At 45.3% G+C, this 19,655-nt stretch overlaps 1 protein-coding gene across 2 annotated transcripts in view; it reads right to left on the bottom strand.

The window, feature by feature from the left end:
* The window catches only part of TBC1D5 (TBC1 domain family member 5), a 336,693-nt gene that overhangs the window by 10,677 nt on the left and 306,361 nt on the right, over positions 1–19,655 (bottom strand). For both annotated transcript variants that reach the window (XM_048510711.1, XM_048510712.1), the window contains one exon: positions 15,429–15,528. In XM_048510711.1, coding sequence (XP_048366668.1) covers positions 15,429–15,528 — 100 coding nt within the window. The remainder of the gene's footprint in view (positions 1–15,428; positions 15,529–19,655) is intronic.

Raw genomic sequence — 19,655 nt, 5'->3', positions numbered from 1 at the left:
CCCTTCTTCTGAGGAGTTCAAGTGTTGGACATTGCAAGATTGCAAATGCCTGAGCAGACCAGGTGCTCGGGAGCAGTAGCAGCAGAAGGCCATTGCTTTCACATCCTGCATGTGAGCTCCCAAAGGCATCTGGTGGGCCACTGTGTAGCAGAGCACTGGACTAAATGGACTCTGGTCTGATCCAGCAGGCTCTTTCTTATGCTCTTAATAAATTGGTGCTAATCTTTACTTTGCTAAATCGCGCCCCAGGCTTCAGCCTGGAGGCGCCATTGCAAGGGGGGAGGGACGATTGGAGGCTTTTCTTCCCGCCGGCCGAATGAGGCGGTCACGTGGCCGGGTGCCGGCACGTGACAGGGGCCTCGGGCGGCCTTAAAAGGCTGCGTCGGCGGGGGCCGGGCCTCTTTCAAGGCCTGATCATCGAAAGGGAGACGGTTTTGGAGCTTCCTTTGCGGCCTTGGGGAGAGGAGTATCGGCCTTGCCGAGACTCCAGGGAGCGTCGTTGCCGGTTTTATCCAGGGCAATTTACCCCCACCCCTCCCCACTCACCGGGACGGAACGCCGTCAGGCGGCCAGAGCCGGGTCGTCGGACGCGCGACTGCTGCCGCGGCCTTCGGCGGGGGCGGCTGCTTGCGCGTTCGGCCGAGGTTCTCTCCAAAGGGCCCGGGGCGGGCGCTGACTCCTCGCTTCCCCTTGCTTTTAAACAGCACCGGTCGCGGCTGGCTGAACCAGCAGACCTCGGCCGGTCGCTTGTTTCCCAGGGAGGGCACCGGCGGCGTCTGGCTGTTCCAGCAGACTTCGGCCGGTCGCTTTAGCGGGGCGTCTGGCGTCCGCGGTGGGGACGGGCGGCAACGAGGCGTTCCCTTCAAAGGCGGACATCGCCTTTTGACCACCCAGTCGGGTAGTTGACTGCTGGGGCGTCCGTCTGGTGCAGCGGATGACCAGCGGGCCATCCGCTTGCTCCTGAGGCGTCCGGGGTGGGGCATCCAAGGTTGAGCGTCTTGGCTGAACCTAAAGGAGGCTTGGTTGTCAGGCCTTGTGGCGCGGCCTAACTCGCTGCGGGAGAAGGGAACGGCGGCCATTTTGGCCTGCATTTTTTTTTCATTTTGCATTCCCCCCCCCTTCTCACGGGCGGCGGCCATTTTAAAGTTTCTTAAGGCTCCACATTTAGCAAAGGTGTGGCGGGGACTTTGAAAGTTGTCACAAACCCAATTTCAAGGAGTAGAGCAGGTGGGATTTTAGAGACCACTGTAACTCCGCAAGAACTCTTCAATTTTATATACACTCTGCAGGAGCACTGCAATTGTATATATATAAATAAATAATAGAGTTATTTGATGCAATGGCGTCAAAGCCAAAAAGTACGAAAAAGAAGGCACGGAAAGGTGGCCCGACAGTGCCTCCCAGGGTTTTGGAGCAGGGGCAGGTGGGGCCCACTCCTGGACCCCTTCAGGAGTTCGGGTCAGACGTGGTACACCCTCTTGCTCCGACAGGTGCAATTGCCTCCTCCTCTGGCACAGGGGTGCCTGGGTCACCTGCAGCACCCGTGTTAGTCAGACCAGAGCCCGTCAGGTTAGGGCAAGGACCTAGCATTGAGGTGCTGGGGCAGCCGCGGCCGGGGAATTCAGGCCCGCCTCGGTCTCCCTCTAGTAGGAGCAGGGTGAATAGCCCCTCAGTGCTCATGCCTCCTCATGGCCAAAGCGGCCTGCCCATATCCGGGAACTCTGTTTTTATGCCATATACTTATCCATATTCTCCGTATATGGGCATGAATGTTAACCCTGGTATGGGTTGGCCAGGCCAGTTCAACCCCTCCCCTAGTTTTGGGCAGTGGCCAGGAGGTTTCATGGGGAACCAGCCTCCTTGCTTGTGGCCTCCTCAAGTTCAAAGTGCTTACAGTGGTCAGTCTAGGGGGACACAGGTCCAGCAGAACTTGGGTTCCCCTGTCGCCACTCTTGGGGGGACTCAGCTCCATCAGGGCTTGGGTTACCAAGCACCTTCGGGGGCCTGGCCTCCTTCGGTAACTGCCTTACCAACGGTGCCGGGACCAGAGTCGGCAGCGGGGAGTAGTACTCTGCCAGGCCAGGGCAGTGTTGAAGCGACAGCAGGCTCTTCCAGCCAGACTGCTGGGGCCAGAGCCAGGAGCAGACGGAGGGGGGAAAAGGCCTCTCGTCGTACTAGATCTTCTCGGCGGTCCCCTAGCTCATCCTCGTCTGGTGAGTCTACAGATGAGGATTCCGCCCAGGCAGCGGGAGATTACTGGGAGAGAGGGGAAAAGGTGCCAGCTCTCCCCCGCTGGATTACTCAAAGGAGAAAAGGGGAGCTCGCCATAGGGGACTGTGCCGGGGATTTAGGGGCTTCAGCCTTCTGCTCGGCATGGGACCCTGGGGACCCCCCAGGCTCCCATTTGCCGAGGAAGTTAAGAGAACGTGCCCTGGATGGGTACTATGTGGATATCTTCACGGTTCTGCGGCCGGAAGAGGATCCAGAAGAGACAGGTTCCCGGTCAGCTAAGAAGAGAAGAGAACGCCCAGAAAGAGCTGAGCGTTCCTTCGACAACTGGCTGAAAGGGTTCGCGGAATATATGGCTCTGATAGGAGCTGCTTACCCACTAAGGGCTTGGCATCTGTCTGCTCACTGGGCCAATGTTTTGAGGGCACGATCCCTATCAGGGGATGCGGCTGCTATCAAGTACGATGAGGCATTCCGCAAGAGTGCCTCACATCGTCCGGGGCGCAGGTGGGATCTAATACACGATCAGACGTGGATGACAAATGTAATTAAAACTGCGTCATCTGGTGCTACTGCATCAACTGGGGCTGATGGGCCGAGGAAAAAAGGGTTTGGTCAGCGGGACCCGCCCCGCTTAGCTTGCTGGGCCTTTAACCAAGGCTCCTGTAAGAGGGATAAATGCAGGTTCGAGCACAGCTGTTCCCGTTGTTTTGGGGCCCACACCAGGGTACAATGCCCGCAACTGGCTCGGCCTCCCTTTCGGCGTGGCCGGAACCCTGGCTCCGGCAACTTTAAGAAGGACGGTGGCGGCCAGGGAGGATCCTTCCCCTTGAAGGCCTGAAGTCCCGGAGGTTCTGCAGAGTCTCGCCCCTTCCCCTGTGCGTGTGCAACCTTTATGCCAATGGCTGGACAGGTATCCGTGTCAGGAAGACGCATTGTACTTAAAGGAGGGATTTCAATTTGGTTTTCACATCCCATTTTTAGGGAGCAGGGTGGCAACCTCAGCTCCCAACTTGAAATCAGCCAGGGAATTGCCTGCGGTAGTGGCTGCCAAAATTGCAAAGGAATGCTTGGCAGGCAGAATCGCAGGCCCCTCGTACAGCCTACGTTACCCAACCTCCGGGTTTCCCCTATTGGGGTGGTCCCCAAAAAGGCCCCTGGGGAGTATAGGATGATACAACATTTGTCCTACCCCGCAGGGGGGTCGGTGAACGACTTCATCGACCCAGGCATCTGCTCTGTTCGGTATGCCACTGTGGATGAGGCAGTGAGTCTCATCCGGGAGGTGGGAACTGCCTCGATGTTGGCAAAATGTGATATACAGTCAGCCTTTCGGCTGCTGCCCATACACCCCAGGGACTTCGAACTATTAGGTTTTCAATTTGAAGGAAATTGGTATGTCGATAAATGCATGCCCATGGGTTGCTCTATAGCTTGTGCAGCCTTTGAAAAATTTAGCACCTTTTTAGAATGGGCAATCAAGGATCGCATGCCATCTGCAAAAGTTACTCATTATCTGGATGATTTTTTATTTGTAGGTGCAGCTGGCTCTGACGAATGTGCGATGATGTTGTCAGCATTTCAGGTCTTGGCGGCGGAGCTTGGGGTTCCTTTGGCGGCCGACAAGACTGAAGGGCCCGTGTCTTGTTTAACCTACTTAGGAATTCAGTTGGACACGGTGGCAGGAACATCTTCCCTGCCCCTCGACAAGCTGACAACATTGCGCGCACTGATCGCACACACCTGTGCAAAAAGGAAATGCAAGTTGCGGGAAATACAGTCCCTGCTCGGGCACCTAAATTTTGCCTGCAGGGTTGTCTCCCCGGGAAGGGCTTTCTGTTCCCGCCTCGCAAGGTCCTTGGCGGGCTATTCAGTTCCCCATCATCACATCAGGGTTACTTCTGGTCTTCGCCAAGACCTAGGGGTATGGTTACATTTTCTGGAGCGTTATAACGAAGTTTCCTTTTGGCAAGTTCCTTGGGAGCTGCAGGATAGTTTTCAAGTTCACACCAATGAAGCTGGCTCGATAGGCTTTGGTATTTATTTCAGGGGCCAGTGGTGTGCAGGGGAGTGGCCACCAGCGTGGTCTCAGACTGGAATTTTGAGGGACATTACTTTCCTGGAGTTGTTCCCTCTGGTGGCTGTGGTTCACATCTGGAAGGATGTGTTTCGCGACCATGCAGTTAAGTTCTGGTGTGACAACCAGGCTGTGGTCAGGGTGGTAAATCGGCAGTCCAGCCGGTCAGAGCGGGTGATGCGGCTAGTAAGGGAATTTGTAATGGTTTGCCTGATTAATAACATCTCATTTAAAGCTGTGTTCTTGCCAGGTATAACTAACGATATAGCTGACGCTTTGTCTCGTCGTCAGGTCAGCCGCTTTCGCTCACTAGCTCCCGATGCCAGCCAATTTCCGGAGAGGTGTCCCGACCATCTGTGGCGTCTTGGAGGCAGTCAATAGCCGAAGGTGTCTTGCAGTCACTGGCTCCAGCTACCCGTCGCGCGTATGAAGGGGCCCTGAGCACCTTCTTGGCTTTTGCGGCTTCCGTCGGCGAGCCTGTTCGACAAGGGTTTGCTAAGGATTTGGTGCTCCGGTACTTGGTTGATTTGAGGGACCGTCAAAGGGCTGCCAGGACTATTAAGGTCCATTTAGCGGCCATTTCCTTTTTCAGCCAGGCCCTGGGGATCACTGACCACTCCCGCTGCTTTGAAGCTAGAAGAGCAGTGGCCGGGTGGCAGCGTGCTTCCCCCAGACCGCAAGATAGTAGGCGTCCCATCACCAAGGAGCTCCTGGGAACTTTACTCAACGCCACAGACTCAGTTTGTGACTCTACCTATGAGTCTACACTGTTCCAAGCCTTGTTTACCTTGGCTTTCTATGGGGCCTTTCGGTGTAGCGAGCTAGTGGCCCCATCCACCACATCATTGGCTCCTAAGGCTTTGCAAAGGGCCGATGTGTCCATGGCCGATGGGAACTTACTCATATGGTTGGCGGGGTCCAAGACTGACCAGCGGCGTCGAGGAACGAGAGTGACATTGGCCCCCTCCCCACCAGGGGCACCCTGTCCGGTGGCTCGCATAGCTGCGTTCTTAGCTGTCCGCCCTGAAGGGCAGGGTCCCCTGTTTATCCACAATGATGGAGCATCAGTGTCCAGATTTCAATTCACGGCTGTGTTACGGCTGTGCTTACAATTTTTAGGACTCCCAGCAGAGCAGTTCGGTTCCCACTCCTTTCGGATTGGGGCAGCTACCACGGCCTCTCAAGAGGGACACTCTGCAACTGAAATTCAGGCTTTAGGCCGCTGGAGATCTTTGGCTTATCGTGTCTATGTCCGGCCTCACCTTTCGTTGTAACTTTGTTCTTTTATAGTTCCGGTGGCCCGTCGTTACCTAGTCTGGATGGTTGGCCACAGTATTGTTTACTGGGCTGGGCGCTACGCGAAGAAGTCGGGCTGGGGACAACACCTTGGACTGGACAGCTCCCTGGACATTCACTGGCTGGCAAGGCGAGGCATGCGGTGGTCTTCTCTGCTCTTCGAGTTGCGGAACTCGGTGCTTCAGTATGGCTTCCCAGACGCAATAGTTCTTCAACTGGGGGAAAATGACATTCCGGCTTTCAAGGGAGTAGCATTGCAGAACGCCATGAGGGATGACTTAAAGTTACTTCGTCACAAGATGCCAAAGACCAAGCTGCTCTGGTCGTGCTTGCTAGAGCGGAAGACTTGGAGGAACGCTGTGGCTCCGGCCAGAGTTAACAAAGTCAGGTCCAAGGTTTGTCGGTCCGCAGCCCGGCTGGTATTGAGCATGGGAGGGGATGTTATTCCCCATGTTGATTTGTCCCATGCGCTGCCAGCATTGTTTTTGCCCGACGGAGTCCACTTATCGGATTGGGGCCAGGACATCTGGTTGCATGATGTCCGCCATGCTCTGCTGCAGTGGCTTCGCGGCCCGCACTGAGCTGGCTGGAATCCGTTCGCTCTGATGCAGTGACTTTGTGGCACGCACTGAGCTGTGAGACTCTGGGCTGCTGAAGCTGGGGCGGGAGCTGTTGGTTGACCGCTCGGTGGCGGTAGGGCATAAGAGCACATCCTATTTGGGGAAGGCAGAAGTTTGCATGCCGGTCCTTCCCACCTCGGGGGCCTCCATATGAGGTCCGTGGTGGCGATAGAGCTCTCGAAAGCCAAGCCTGGGGGCTGCGCTGAGAGCTCGCTGCCCGGCAGGGAGGGGTGTCACAAATTGGGTTTTCGTCCATGTGGCACCTAGTAACTTCCTGTTCCATTCCCTCGGGGGATGTGCCGGACAGGGGTTCTGTCCGAAGGGCCTAAGGGGTCAGCTTGGGCTGCCCTATAACCAGGTTCAGCGGTTTGCTACCTGGGGGTCAGGATGTGCTCTGGTATGCTCGCCCAGCTTCTAGGTTTCTTGTTTATGTGTTAAAATAAATTTTGGGCTGCGGCCGATTTCTATTCCAACAAGTTGTGTTAGTATTCTTTTTGACGAAATGAGTCTCCACACATCCCCATGCAATATTGAAGCAAACTAAAATGTTTCTATGTTAAGTGCAGCCAGCCCACTGCTGGTCTATGTCTGTAATGGTACCTGATTACAGATTCTGAGCTTTTTGTTCTGCCCTACACATTTATTAAACTTCAATTGAATTTGTGTTAGAATGGATGGCTAACTGCCAGATAAAGTGTCATTATAACAAGATCTTTGGTTGTACGTTCATCTTGAGAACTGAGATATGACTCATCCACAATATTTTGTACTTGACCCAGTAATCCAAAGCCCTCTCAACTTTTTAAATCAATAGATTAAGGTTCTGTTGCATAATGCGATTTAAATTACCTGAGATTAAAGTACCCAGATATCTATTGTTATGTGTCCTCCAAGGTGAACTGACGGTGTTCTTAACAATAACATTGTTCATATTATCCTTCTGGACTGCCTTCTGAGGTTAGGACTGGTTGGTATAAATAAAATAAATGAATAAAATTGAGTGGTTTACTTTTGCATTCACCAGATGGGCACAATAAGGGCCTACCCTCTGCCCTCTCAAAAGATTCAAGTATTCCCAAGCATCCCTGGATTCCAGGTTAACAAATATTGATCCAGTTTTGATAATACTTTTCAGTGATTTATCTGAGGTCAACAGCTCAATCCAGCGCTGAGGCAGACAGGGATGGGGTTACTTGATTGCTGCTCTGCCAGCTCCACAGGGCTTTCCCATGGCACAGGAAGCTTGAAAAAGTAATTCCCTTCCAACTCCTCCAAAGGGGAGAACAGATACATCATGAAAATCGTATGTGGGCCACTTACGGACGTGGCCGAGAGGGGTCTGGAGGCTGATTAAGGTTGGCCCCATCTGCCATAATGCTCCCGGAACACTGGGGCTGGGGATGGTGTGCAAGTGCCGATGTGAGGCAGGCGTCGCAGTTGGGTGTTGCAGAGTGCTGCAGCAGCCAGGCACTGGCATATTTGCCCGTCTGCTAGTGTAAATGCCCCAGAGAGGGCATTTACACCAGTGGAAGCCCATGCTGCATCCAGAGGAGAATTTGGCTCCCCCCCAGATTGTGCTGCTTGACTGCCCGGCTAATAAGGGTGTAATTTCTTTGCTCTCCCTTCAGAAGTTGTTGTTACATATACTATCTTCCAGTCCCCTGATACAGATGTTAATTGTAGTACAAAATTGCAGAGTTTTGTTACATCATGAAGATCTGCACATTTGAGCTCTTTAAGAACACTTGGGAGATCGAAAAGCAGACAAGTAGACAATTCTATAGCAGTGGCTTTGATAAGGTTTTTAGTTTAGAAAGTAAACCCTATGAGGGTAGGGTATAGATATTACGTTTAGCATAGAGAAAGATTAGTGAGATAATCCAATTTTGTGCCACAATGAATTTATTAGTCTTTAAGTTACCACAAGATTCATTATTGTTTTTGTTGCAATGGACTAGTATGACTACCCCATGGAATATTATAAATATTTTAAAAAATATCTAGAAAGAAAGGGAGAATAAACATTCATGAGTATTTACTAATGATGGACGAACTCCTCTCTGTCTTAGGCTCATTCCGCACATGCAGAATAATGAACTTTCAAACTACTTTCAGTGCTCTTTGAATCTGTGCGGAATAGCAAAATCCACTTGCAAACAGTTGTGAAAGTGTTTTGAAAACGCATTATTTTGCGTGTGCGGAAGGGGCCTTAGTCAGAACTCTCTTGATAATTAGAAACATCAATGGAGAATGCTTGGGGACAAAGCATTAAGTTTGAAAGCTGTAAATTAATGTACAATACAGAATGAGGTTCTAAGCATACACAGAATGTGCTGTTTTAGTCTACTTTTGTCCAAGTCACAGACATAATGTCAGTCAGAGCTATCTTCAAATGGTGATTTTAAAGCCTCCAGGAAATTGTGGACAATCCAAGAAAGCTTCTTTTGGGGAAAAAAGATCTTGCCTCACCAAGAACTTGGGAAGCTTATCAACAAAGATATTCTACAGCTTCGTAAAGGCTTTTTATTAATTTTTCCTTCCCATTTTAGTTCATGGGGAGGAAGCAAAATATCCTCCCATAAGCCTCATATGAAAACTAATTAATTTAATTTTAATAGTACCATTGTGTTATATTTATAGAAAGAACTTCAAAACAGCATAAATGGAAATGAGACTAATTGACTAACCTCTTGGTTTCTGTTCTGAACATCAATGAAATAGCTAGGAAACTTTAACCGGTCAAAACAACCCTATGCCACCACAGCACATTGGTGCACTATCTGAGAAGTAGGAAAAATAAAAGTTTAAGGTAGAGGAAGATTCAACAGCAGGGCCAGGCCTAGCAGCAGCCACTGGGCAACCTGATACCTCATGACTTCCACACGACAAGCTATTGTTTGGCAGCAGCCAGCAGCCAAAATAAATAACTTACAGAGTTATTGTGAGCATAAAATGGGGGAGAGGTGCATGATGTAAGCTGCTTTGGGTCCTATTTTGGGGGAAAGTATGGTATAAATGAAGAAATAAATATCAATAGATCCAAGATGGGTAGCAGAAAAAAAGGTTGGTTAGTTAGTGGGTAGGAAGGAGAGAAATAAGCAGGGAAAGGTGAAAATATGGGTGCTGTCATGAGGACAGAAAGAGCAAATAATATGGGAAGGAGAACAGAGGGGAAAGTGACATGTTGCATATCTTCTGAGAAGAATGAAATGTGTTCGAAGACAAATGCTTTCTTACTCAAAAAGTTGTTTTTTCAGTGCTTCCCCAAGCTACCCAGTTTTTCCATTAGAACAATTGAAAAAGTCTGTACACTTTTCATGTTATATAGTTTGAGGGTGAAAAAACTTATTATTTATTTGAAAACAGAAAATTTTACAGGAAATTTTTCTCAGTGCTTCTCCAAATTTTTCATTAGAAAAAAAGGGGGAAAATCCTTCACATGTTTTCCTTCACATGTCTAGTATTACAATGGTGTATATGTCAATATTGGGCAAGCCAGATGACCGAGAGTGCAATCCACATTGGGTGGTAATAGTGGTGGAAGGTATTGTGGAGGTGGTACGAGGGTGCAGTGACTCGGATGCCCCATAAGGCAGCCCAAGGGATAAATGTACTGGTGGAAGGGACAAATATGTCAGGGCGAGGCACCACACAACTCCATGGCAATCCTTCACCACAGGAGTCCATGCTGGCACTGCTGGGGATGTTCAAAGGGCACATCCAAGGTGGAGCCAACTTTAGTCTGCTTTCACAGGGCTTGCAGCTTAGGAACACCCCCATGCTTGCTAGTGACTTACGCCATGAAAACAGCAGGTATAAGCACTGAAAAAGAATGGTGAGTTGGGGTGTTTGGGGGATTTTGGCTTATTTGCATCTCCTCTGCAACTCTCCAATTTTTTTTGAGACAGTGCAACTGCACTGCAGTATTGTAGTCCCTGTCCGCCATCAAATCCCCCCCCCCCCAAATTACCATGGACTGCACTGTGAGCCTATACAGATTATCAAACCACCCCAGGGTGACCTCATTCAATCTACGTAGCTTGTCTGGACCATCCTGCTGAGTAAATACAAAGAATCTGTTACGAGTTACAAACAAGTGTGAATATATAAGTGCCATATGGTTATTTGTCTTTACTCCCCATATCATCCTGCCAACCGGAACTGTGTTTTTTTATTACACATGCACACAATAAAAAAATCTTTGGAACCTGGTGAATATAAAGCTTCCCTGCCACTTAACAGGATGACACAGAAGACTAGTTTACTAAGTAAATACAAACATACAATGCTAAGGTACCACTCTATAAAATGACAATTTTATTTAGAAACTTCTGCTCAGTAATAAATATACCAAAGTTCCCACAGACCCTCTGAATTATTGGATTTACTTAATAGTTACAAACGGTATGATTTTCTGAAAGTACAGGAGTCAGTAAAACTCCTCTGTCATTAATGGAAGCAATGTGATCTCAAAGTTCTTTGCATCCATTATAATTGACTAACTGCAAAATCTAAAGCCTCTCCCCATTTATCAGTCTTCACCACAAGAACCAATGTATTATTCTTGCACATGCTGTGTTTATATTATTCAAGGCACAACGTTCATTTCCATAGAAACATAGAAGCAGGTCCCAAATATATAATTATGTTGTCATTGTGTGGTGCAGCAGAAGAAGTGGATGAACACTTAATGAGGAAGCTTTTGTATAAACACACAAACAAAAATTACTGCTCTAACTCATCTTTTCCTCTTTCACGTTCCAGGAAACACAATTATAATTTTGGCAGCATTTGGATCAAACCCATGGTTACGAATTGGCATGTTTGACTAGAAGTAGTATCTTGTCATAATGTAGAAAGATATGAAAAATTGGACATTTTTTTAACAAATTATTTTCCTAATTATGAAACATTAGATAAAATGCATCTGAAGTTCAGTTAATTATGGCAAAGTTACTGAATGTGAGATCAGTAAACAAGCTGCTCAAGTACCTTGAAATGTGCCAAACTGGAAATGCATATCATTGCATATCATTGATCAAAAACCCTTGTAATTTATTTTGGTTGACAGAAATAACCTGTATATTTCAATATTAGTTCAATATTAGTTCCAAGAAAAGTTCCATAAATTGCAAATGGCTTCAATACTTGCATACATGTATCATTTTTAGAAATCATCTCCTATCCAAGGCTTAGGAGGGATTTAACTAACACTACTTTGCTTCTCCTACTCTCTAATATGGCCAGCACGCTTTGTTTTCTATCAAGCCCAGCTGTTGTATGGTCTGCTAATTCTTCTACCTGGTTTGATGATGAATGTGTCAAGGAAAAAATCAAGTGTGAGCTACTTTAATAAATTTCAGTCACAAAAAGGTTCTGTTTTATTGGCTAGAAGAAGAGTTTGGATTTATATCCCCCTTTTTCTCCTGCAGGAAATAGCTATTTACATCTGAAGAAAGTTTTCCAACAGTTGGTTACCATGAAGAAATAACTTCCTTCTTCCAAGAACTGGCAAATGTTATATGAGGCATTGGGTATCAACGATAGTAAACAATTCTGGAAGCTAGTATCTGGCCTTCTTAGGAAAATGCTTAATCCCTCAATTGCAAGTCAACAATGGATTATCACTGTCTTTTCTTTGAACCCCAAACCATCACAACTGACTGGGAACTGTCCATTCCATTGGACATTCTTTCCTGGCCACCTGTGGAGCCAGATGAACTACTTTAGCTCATCACTCAGTTAAAGAGAAACAAATTCCCAAGGCTAGATGGGATTCTGGCTGAAATGATTCTCAAGCCCCCTGAGTGCTGGACACTTGTGTTTACTTCTACTTATTTGGAAACAATACTCTTCATCAGTGTGCCAGGTAAAGTTCAATTCTGCAGGCTCCTTAATCCCTGAGATTCCAGCTTCTAAAAGTGTGAAGCAGGGCTATGTTATAGTGCCCTTAATATCTACATTAACAATTTAATTAGTTATCTTTGGAACATCAATGGACATCCCTCTAAACTTAAGAGGTAGTAGCATCCCACTTCTTTATGCAGATGACGCAGTTGTACTATCTTGAACCAGGGTTGGCCTTAAACATTACTTAAAGACATTTTCCACATATTGCCAAGCCAATGCATTCAAAATGACCTACAATAAATTAAAAATGGAAGTTTTCTCTATGTGCTGGCAACCAACTAACTGGTCTCTGGGTCATCCACACATTGAGAACATAAAAACATTTAAATATCTTGGCATTACCTATAGGTACAGACGGAAATGGTCTATGCATAGATCTGAAGTGACTACAGCAGTTAAATGTTCACTAACAGGAGCTGCCCAATTTCACTATTGTAAGGGAAACCAATCTGTTCCAGCTGTGGTCAAATTCTAAAACCCAAACTATCACCACATGGAGTCCCAGTGCAGATTCAGATATTTGATGCCAAAATGGAGCAAATTCAAGCATATTTTTTTCCAGAATACTCGGAATTCCAAATTGCGTCATCAACACAACCATATACCTTGAAATGGGGATGCTATTTTTAGAAACAAAAGTCTGGGTCCAATCAATTAAATGTTGGCTAAAACTTCATTTCAAATCTAACAGTAATAGCCTATTATTTCACATACTTGAAGATGAATACATTTTGGATTGGTCCAAATTGATATGATCTAAGATCAATAAAATTGGCATAAATCTGGAGTGCTTGGCATCCTGCAAGGAGGACAATATCCTGCATGAAATCAAGAAAAGATTAGGAGATCATGAATGCCATGTCCTGCTAGCTACAAATGTGAGTGTCTGCTCTTCAAGAGCTCTGGGAATATGGACCCCTTATGGATCAGGAGCTAAATATTTCACTATTTCATTATTGCAACAACAAAGAGCTTTCATGTTGGCTCATTGTAACTTCTTTCTTCAGTCATGGACGGAAGGTACAGGAAAATCCCTTTCCACAGAAGAGTTTGTATCTGTGGGAACAATGTACCAGATACTCTCTCACATATCCTATTGAATTGTCCTCTCTATGCTGATATATGAACAAGACTACTTAATACCACAATTTCTGCAAGATCAGCTCAAGATCTTGAGCTGATCTCAAGACCAAATAACCTGTTCTTTACTAGCTATGAAGAATCTGGAAACAACGGTCACCTTCTTAGTCCTGAGACTTATATTGCAAAGGGCCACTAATTAAATCACTTAATAACCAGGTAATTAAATTCTTGCATAGTTAGGGCTGTGAGTTTTATATATGCTGTTTTTGTATTTTTATGCTAGTAAAAAAGATTGATTTTTAAAATTCTGTAACAGAGGCTGTTTCCAAGATCGAAGACGAATGGTGGCTGGCGCCTGGGGGGAGCCGGTAAAAACGCCATCTCGCAGGTCGCCATGTTGCACAGGCGCAGCTGCATTGCAGCCAGCGCCATGCCCTCGCCGCCGCTCCGCCCGTCGCTATTGACCCGGCGTTTCCCCAGAGCGCTTTGAGGCTCTTCTTTGGGGAACGCTTGCCCATACTCAAAGCCGCTGCCGGCCGAGCGGCAGCGGCTTACGCCTCCCTTACCTGGCACTTACCATCGATCCCCGGGCCTCAAAGGCGATGTCAGCCGGTAGGCCTGGGGATTATGCCCTACCTGCCCTCGCGCTTGGCTGGAAAGCAGGCGCGCAGAGTTAGGGGGCGCATGTCCCCGGAAAACCTCAGCGAATCGCGCAGCGGTAGGCCCGGATGCCGGGCCGGCCCGGCTCCGCTGGCGCCAGCTGCCCGGCTGTTTCCAGGACCGTCCGTGCGGACGGTCCCAGCGTCGTCGGGTCGGCGTCGTAAACACCGACCCGGCCGCTTCCGCCTTCGTGCGGAAACGGCCAGAAAAAAATGATTTCAAACTGGTAGTTTTTTACAGGGATAATTCCAAGTTTTCAGCCTTCCAATTTCTTTCTTGGATTTAGACATTTCAAGAGGATAAGGAAATCTTGGTAATAACTCAAGGGAAAACCCAAGATCTGTCAAGTAATGATTGTATTAAATATCCCAATTTATATGAACTATAAAGATTAATGGCATAAGGATTTAGGAGACGCATTAAGTGATGAGGATTAGGACTTTTATTTCTTTTCTACTAAGCTTATTTTTAACAGAGACTTACTTTAAAATGTTAATTTGTTGGTATTCATTGCTCTGAAGATTATAAAAAATGAAAAGGCAGATATCAGGGAAGTGTTGTTTCTATATAGCAAACAAATTAACAGTTCCATTCACAACTTGAGGTGCTGGGATGCCGCGTTGTCACTGTGCTGTCCCATTGCCTCCAGAGAGCTTTTGGGCAGCATGGAAAGGTAGGAGAAACAAAAAACCTTCCCACCAGCCAAAAGCCCTCCATGGGGCTGAATGGACTTATGTTATCCCTTTGGTGGTGTAAATCTGGGGCGCCAGTCACAGTGTCTGTGGCGTGAAAGGTCAGGTCAGAGCTGACTATAGTCAGCTCGGAATGGCCAGCCTCGCTTTCAGGTCAAATACCACAAGATTGGCCATGCACACCCACTTTCTTGTTTGCCCACCCCATTGGCACATTTGCTAAATGCACCGGCAGGGTAGGCAAATACACCAGCGTGAGCTCAGCCCAGTTCTATTGAACTGCCCCCCCCCCCATTTGGATGGGGTTTTAATCTCGTTTACACGTGGTAGACATGCTATAGGGCAAAATGTTTTAAGGAAATAATACAAAATGTGCTAGAAAGAATTTGGAAGAGATTAATACCATTAAAAACAAAAATATAATTTTAAATTGTATAAGAATTGTGTCAAAGATATCTCAAAGATGGAGCCTTATTACAACTGTACAGATAGTTTATGTGAGACACTGGAAAAACTACTCTGTTCTCACTAAAAGAGAACAGCTGATAAAAATCTATGATGTATTAAAAATGACAAAACAATCACACAACAACGAAGGAAAACTATAAAAACTGGAATGAAATTGCACTGGAGACCTCTAAGTAGCTTTTTAGAAAAAGATTTGTTTGTTTTGTTAAACATGGTCTCATTGTAAAAAAAGATGGTCTCAATGTATAAAAACAAATGTAAAGTTGAATTTATATTTTGTTGCACATCAAGAAGCAGTTTGGAAAATAAAGACCCCGCCCCCAGGGTGGGGGTTAGTAGAATGAATCTGAAGGATCTGGCTCTACAGTGTTTTTATATCTAGAAATCCTTTACCCAGATGTGTGTTCATCATCTTTGCACAGTATTTGCACATGGCCTCCAATTCATTCAGTTGTCCCTGGAGAAATGAAATCTGGGCCTCCAGTTCTTCTTCCTGTAATTAAGAAGGAAATATTTAAAAAGCCTTACTTAACAATAATATAAAAACACTGACAAAAAATTTCACAAGGATTTATGACACTACTTTCCAGTTTGATGAGGAGATATGACTTTCATTTGAAAAGCTCAAAAATGTCCACGAAATCTTTAAACTACTTCTTGCATCTTCACTGAGGCTGACAATGATCCATCAGATTCTTTACAATCTCTAAGATTTGTGGTACAATTAGTCTTTGAACAGGGTTCACATACATTTAAGCCCATTGATTTCAATTGACTTAGAAGGTGTTTAGGATGGCACAATCAATTTCCTCCAGCTTCTTATAGATGTAGCTGTGCCCCAAAGTACGAATTCTTTTCAATTTTGTATCAACTTTTCAGAACAATTAAAACAGAACATCCTCTACAAAACTTTTGGGTTCACAGATTCCTTTTAACTGAAGAGAGACATCAGTTTATTTAGAAATGTCAGCAAGTATTGCCCTAGCAAAAGGCATTTTGAAGCTGCCCGTGCCAAGAGGCAGACTTCACAGTACTACTAAAGGGTAGAAAATTGTCTGCTGTTATGATTGTTTTAAATCATGGGTGAGGGGAATGCCATTTGGATTTTCTGTCTCAGGCTCTAAAATATCTTGATCCCTTTCCTTGTCTGTATTCATTTCGTACATTAGATTGTAAAGTCACCCACATGTTTAATGTTTGCTTCAGAAATTATGACTTTGTTCTTCATCTCTGCCAGATTATTTATCATCGGGGCTCTGTTACAAGGCTTAGATTGTAAAATGTGTTATATTTCATATTCATGATTCAATGGCATTAAATTAACTACAGCTTTCTTTGCTTTTAAGACTTCAGCTTACTAACTAACCCTGCATACTTCTAATACTTTTCCAATGGCCTCACAACATTTTTTGTGTGGAAATAGGACAGCAGAGTATTTATAATGCTATACAGACACATTTTAATGGTCAGATTTTTAAAAGCATAAAATAACCAACTTTTATTTGGATTTAAATGGAGCCCTAAATTTAGATAAGATCAAACAAACAGATCATTCCAAACTTAGGCCCCAGCCCAGGGAAATGTCTGGAAGATATATAGGTAAAATTGGGTGTTTCCCAGCTGCTCTGTGCTATACTAGAAGCTGTTTTTTAAGGTACAGGAGTATAAGAGGCTGCTTTCAATGTGGCAAGGTAATTTTCAATAGTAAATCTACTATTTAAAAAATACTGTTCTGTTCTGTTTCCTCCAAACCTGATGTTGGAGATAACAGGTTTAATACAACTGTTCTATCAGTGTCTCAGCAGATTTGCAGCAGAGGAATGATCCTAAATTTGGATATGCTACTAACTAGATTAATTGGTAGCAGCAGCTCCAGCAAAAGATGCTTTGTACTAGTTGTATTTTATCTGTGAACTACAATTTCTTCTAGATTACAAGGAATTTGGCAACAATTACTTGCCAAGATAATTAATAGAGGATGTGACATGAATCCAGAAAAATGTTTGTCAGCTGAGAACTGACAATAAGTAAGGGAAAGTTTTTGGAAATTATTAGCTTCCATAACTGACAAGGAGCAGAAATATTAGATAAAGAGGAATGCAATATCCTTTGGCCAAAATGTACTGGCCTTGAAAATAAAACTACAGAATATCATTTTGACAGAAAAAAAATGTAACTGAACAGCTGAAGAATAACTACAACAGAGCTACCTAGTATTGTATGTCTACTGTAACTAGAAAGTATTGTCCAAGATTTTTATGGCCAGAATTAACTGGCTGTTGTGGGTTTTCTGGGCTGTGTGGCCATGATCTGATAGTTTTAGCTCCTATTTTTTCACCCCATCTATGGCTGGCATCTTCAGAGGCATGTCATGGTAAGATGGGTTTTTCTCTCTGACACAGGATGGAGTGTTCTGTGTACTTCTGTTTTTTCTACCTCCCAGGTTGGAGTGGGAGAAGGTGAATTTGCAGGTGTTCGGGTGGAGTTCAGTTGCAGTTGGGTTCGTATGTGTCCTGATGGTTTGAATGTGTGTGACTCATCTCAGAAACCGGAGTGAGATGAGGTGCAAGGTTCAGCTGTGGACAAGATACACAGAGACTACGAAGCATAGCATTCTGACTAAACTATAGACTAAACCTACCTGAGAAATCAGCAGTAGCTGAACATACTCTAGCCCAAGCCCGAGTAGAATTTTATTTGATAACATAAACATTCTTGACAACTCTGACAGCAACTGTGTTTGTCAGCAACTGTGTCAGACTACATAGGGAAGCAACTGAAAATCACAAACACAAGGACAGTTTCAACACAAAAGTCTAAAAATCAACAAAACCTGGCTGCTGGAACTGAAACACCAAGAGCAAAAACCAGGGGACTTTTCAAAAATCATTCAATAATCCACTAGATATTACAAACCCTTCCCTCCCTCTGCCACCTCACCTCACTCCAGTTTGAAATGAATCACACACATTCAAACCACCAGAGCACATACCAACACAACTGTCAATATACTCCACCCAAATACATGCAAAGAAAAATAAATACCCCCCAGTAGCATATATTTTCCAGATATATTTTCCAGATATATTTTCCAGTGTATTGTCGAAGGCTTTCACGACCAGAATCACTGGGGTGCTCTCTGAAGATGCCAGCCACAGATGCAGGTGAAATGTTAGGAACAAGATCTACCAGACCACGGCTACACAGGCCGGAAAACCCACAACAACCATACATCAATAAAATATTAACGGCACAAATGCAACAGAGTTGTGTAACTAGGGAAAATATTTCCAATTAAGGTCTCTGAAAAATAAACAGTGTTGTCATTTTAGTTTAATGTAGTGCCATTGTGAGATGCCAAAATGGAAGGGCATACAAAGACCTGGCTATGCACAAAATGCAGACCATGCACACCTTCTCATTATTCATGTCAATCACAGCATTAAATTATTATAAGCTGCCAAGGACATGGTAGACTGGTGACCGCACAAAGTTAATTTTTCCTCTCACATCATTCACACAAGCTTATTATAATAAGAATACAGCATCTAATGTTTCCATTCTCCCGCAATAGTTGGATTCTATATTCGGTGGTCCCTGCCACTAACCAAGTTATTCACAAAATTTAAAGACATAATTTTCTAATGATTCTTAAGGAATCTTTACACTTTCTGTGCAAGCAACAGGCTAGCCCATACAACAAGCAATTCTTACTGCAGTACCATAATATATTGTTTCTTAAAACCTACTCGCAATATTTATTACAGTATCACCCTCCTTGCCCAAAATAAGTATATATTTGTACATATTTTCCTGAACCAAAAGCACAGGAACTATTGTGGGGGAGTTGGGAATAGAAATGTACAGTTTTATTTTAATTACTTAGTACTTCAGAAAAATGCAACTCTTTCTTCTCGCTTGCCTACAAGGTGATTCATAATCTGTTCCCCAGTGTTTTCTGTGTCAAAGTATTCTATTTACTTCTGGCGTTTATCCATCACAAAGATGTTTGCTCAGTGGTGCATCTTCTGATGTTGCTGCAGGACAGCAGGAGGAACTTCCAATAGTGACAGTTTGACTATTGCTGCAGACTTTTGAGACCTCCTTATTTTCAGAATTGGAATGAAGATTGAATATTTCTGGTCTGTGAGCCATTGTTTTGTTTACCATAATTATACTACTCAAGTAATGTTTTGTTCATAAACGTTTTCCTATGTTGTCCCAAGTCATTGTGTGTGTAAAGTGCCCTCGAGTTGCAGCTGAGTTATGACAACCCCACTGGGCAGTGGTGGGATCCAAACATTTTAGTAACAGGTTCCCATGGTGGTGGGATTCAAACTGTGGCATAGCGCCAATGGGGCTGGGCTGGGCATGACGGGGGCGTGGCCAGGCATTCTGGGGGCAGGGCATTCCTGGGCGGGGCTGTGTCAAGGATGCAGCTGCTGCGCCAGTCCTTGGGCAAGAAACGAATGCACGCAGGCCCAGGCTGCCACGCACGCCGGTGCACCTCCTACTATGCTTCAAGTTCTGTGCGCTACTGCTGGGAGGAGGGGCGTAACTAAGGCAAAAATCACCAATTAGTAACCCCCTCTTGGCACACACAAATAATTAGTAACCTAC

This window comes from Sphaerodactylus townsendi, linkage group LG11 (assembly GCF_021028975.2).
Source record: "Sphaerodactylus townsendi isolate TG3544 linkage group LG11, MPM_Stown_v2.3, whole genome shotgun sequence".
In the NCBI taxonomy this organism is placed as follows: domain Eukaryota; kingdom Metazoa; phylum Chordata; class Lepidosauria; order Squamata; family Sphaerodactylidae; genus Sphaerodactylus; species Sphaerodactylus townsendi.
Note: the sequence above shows the minus strand (reverse complement) of the source record. Positions and strands in the feature narration are given on the sequence as shown.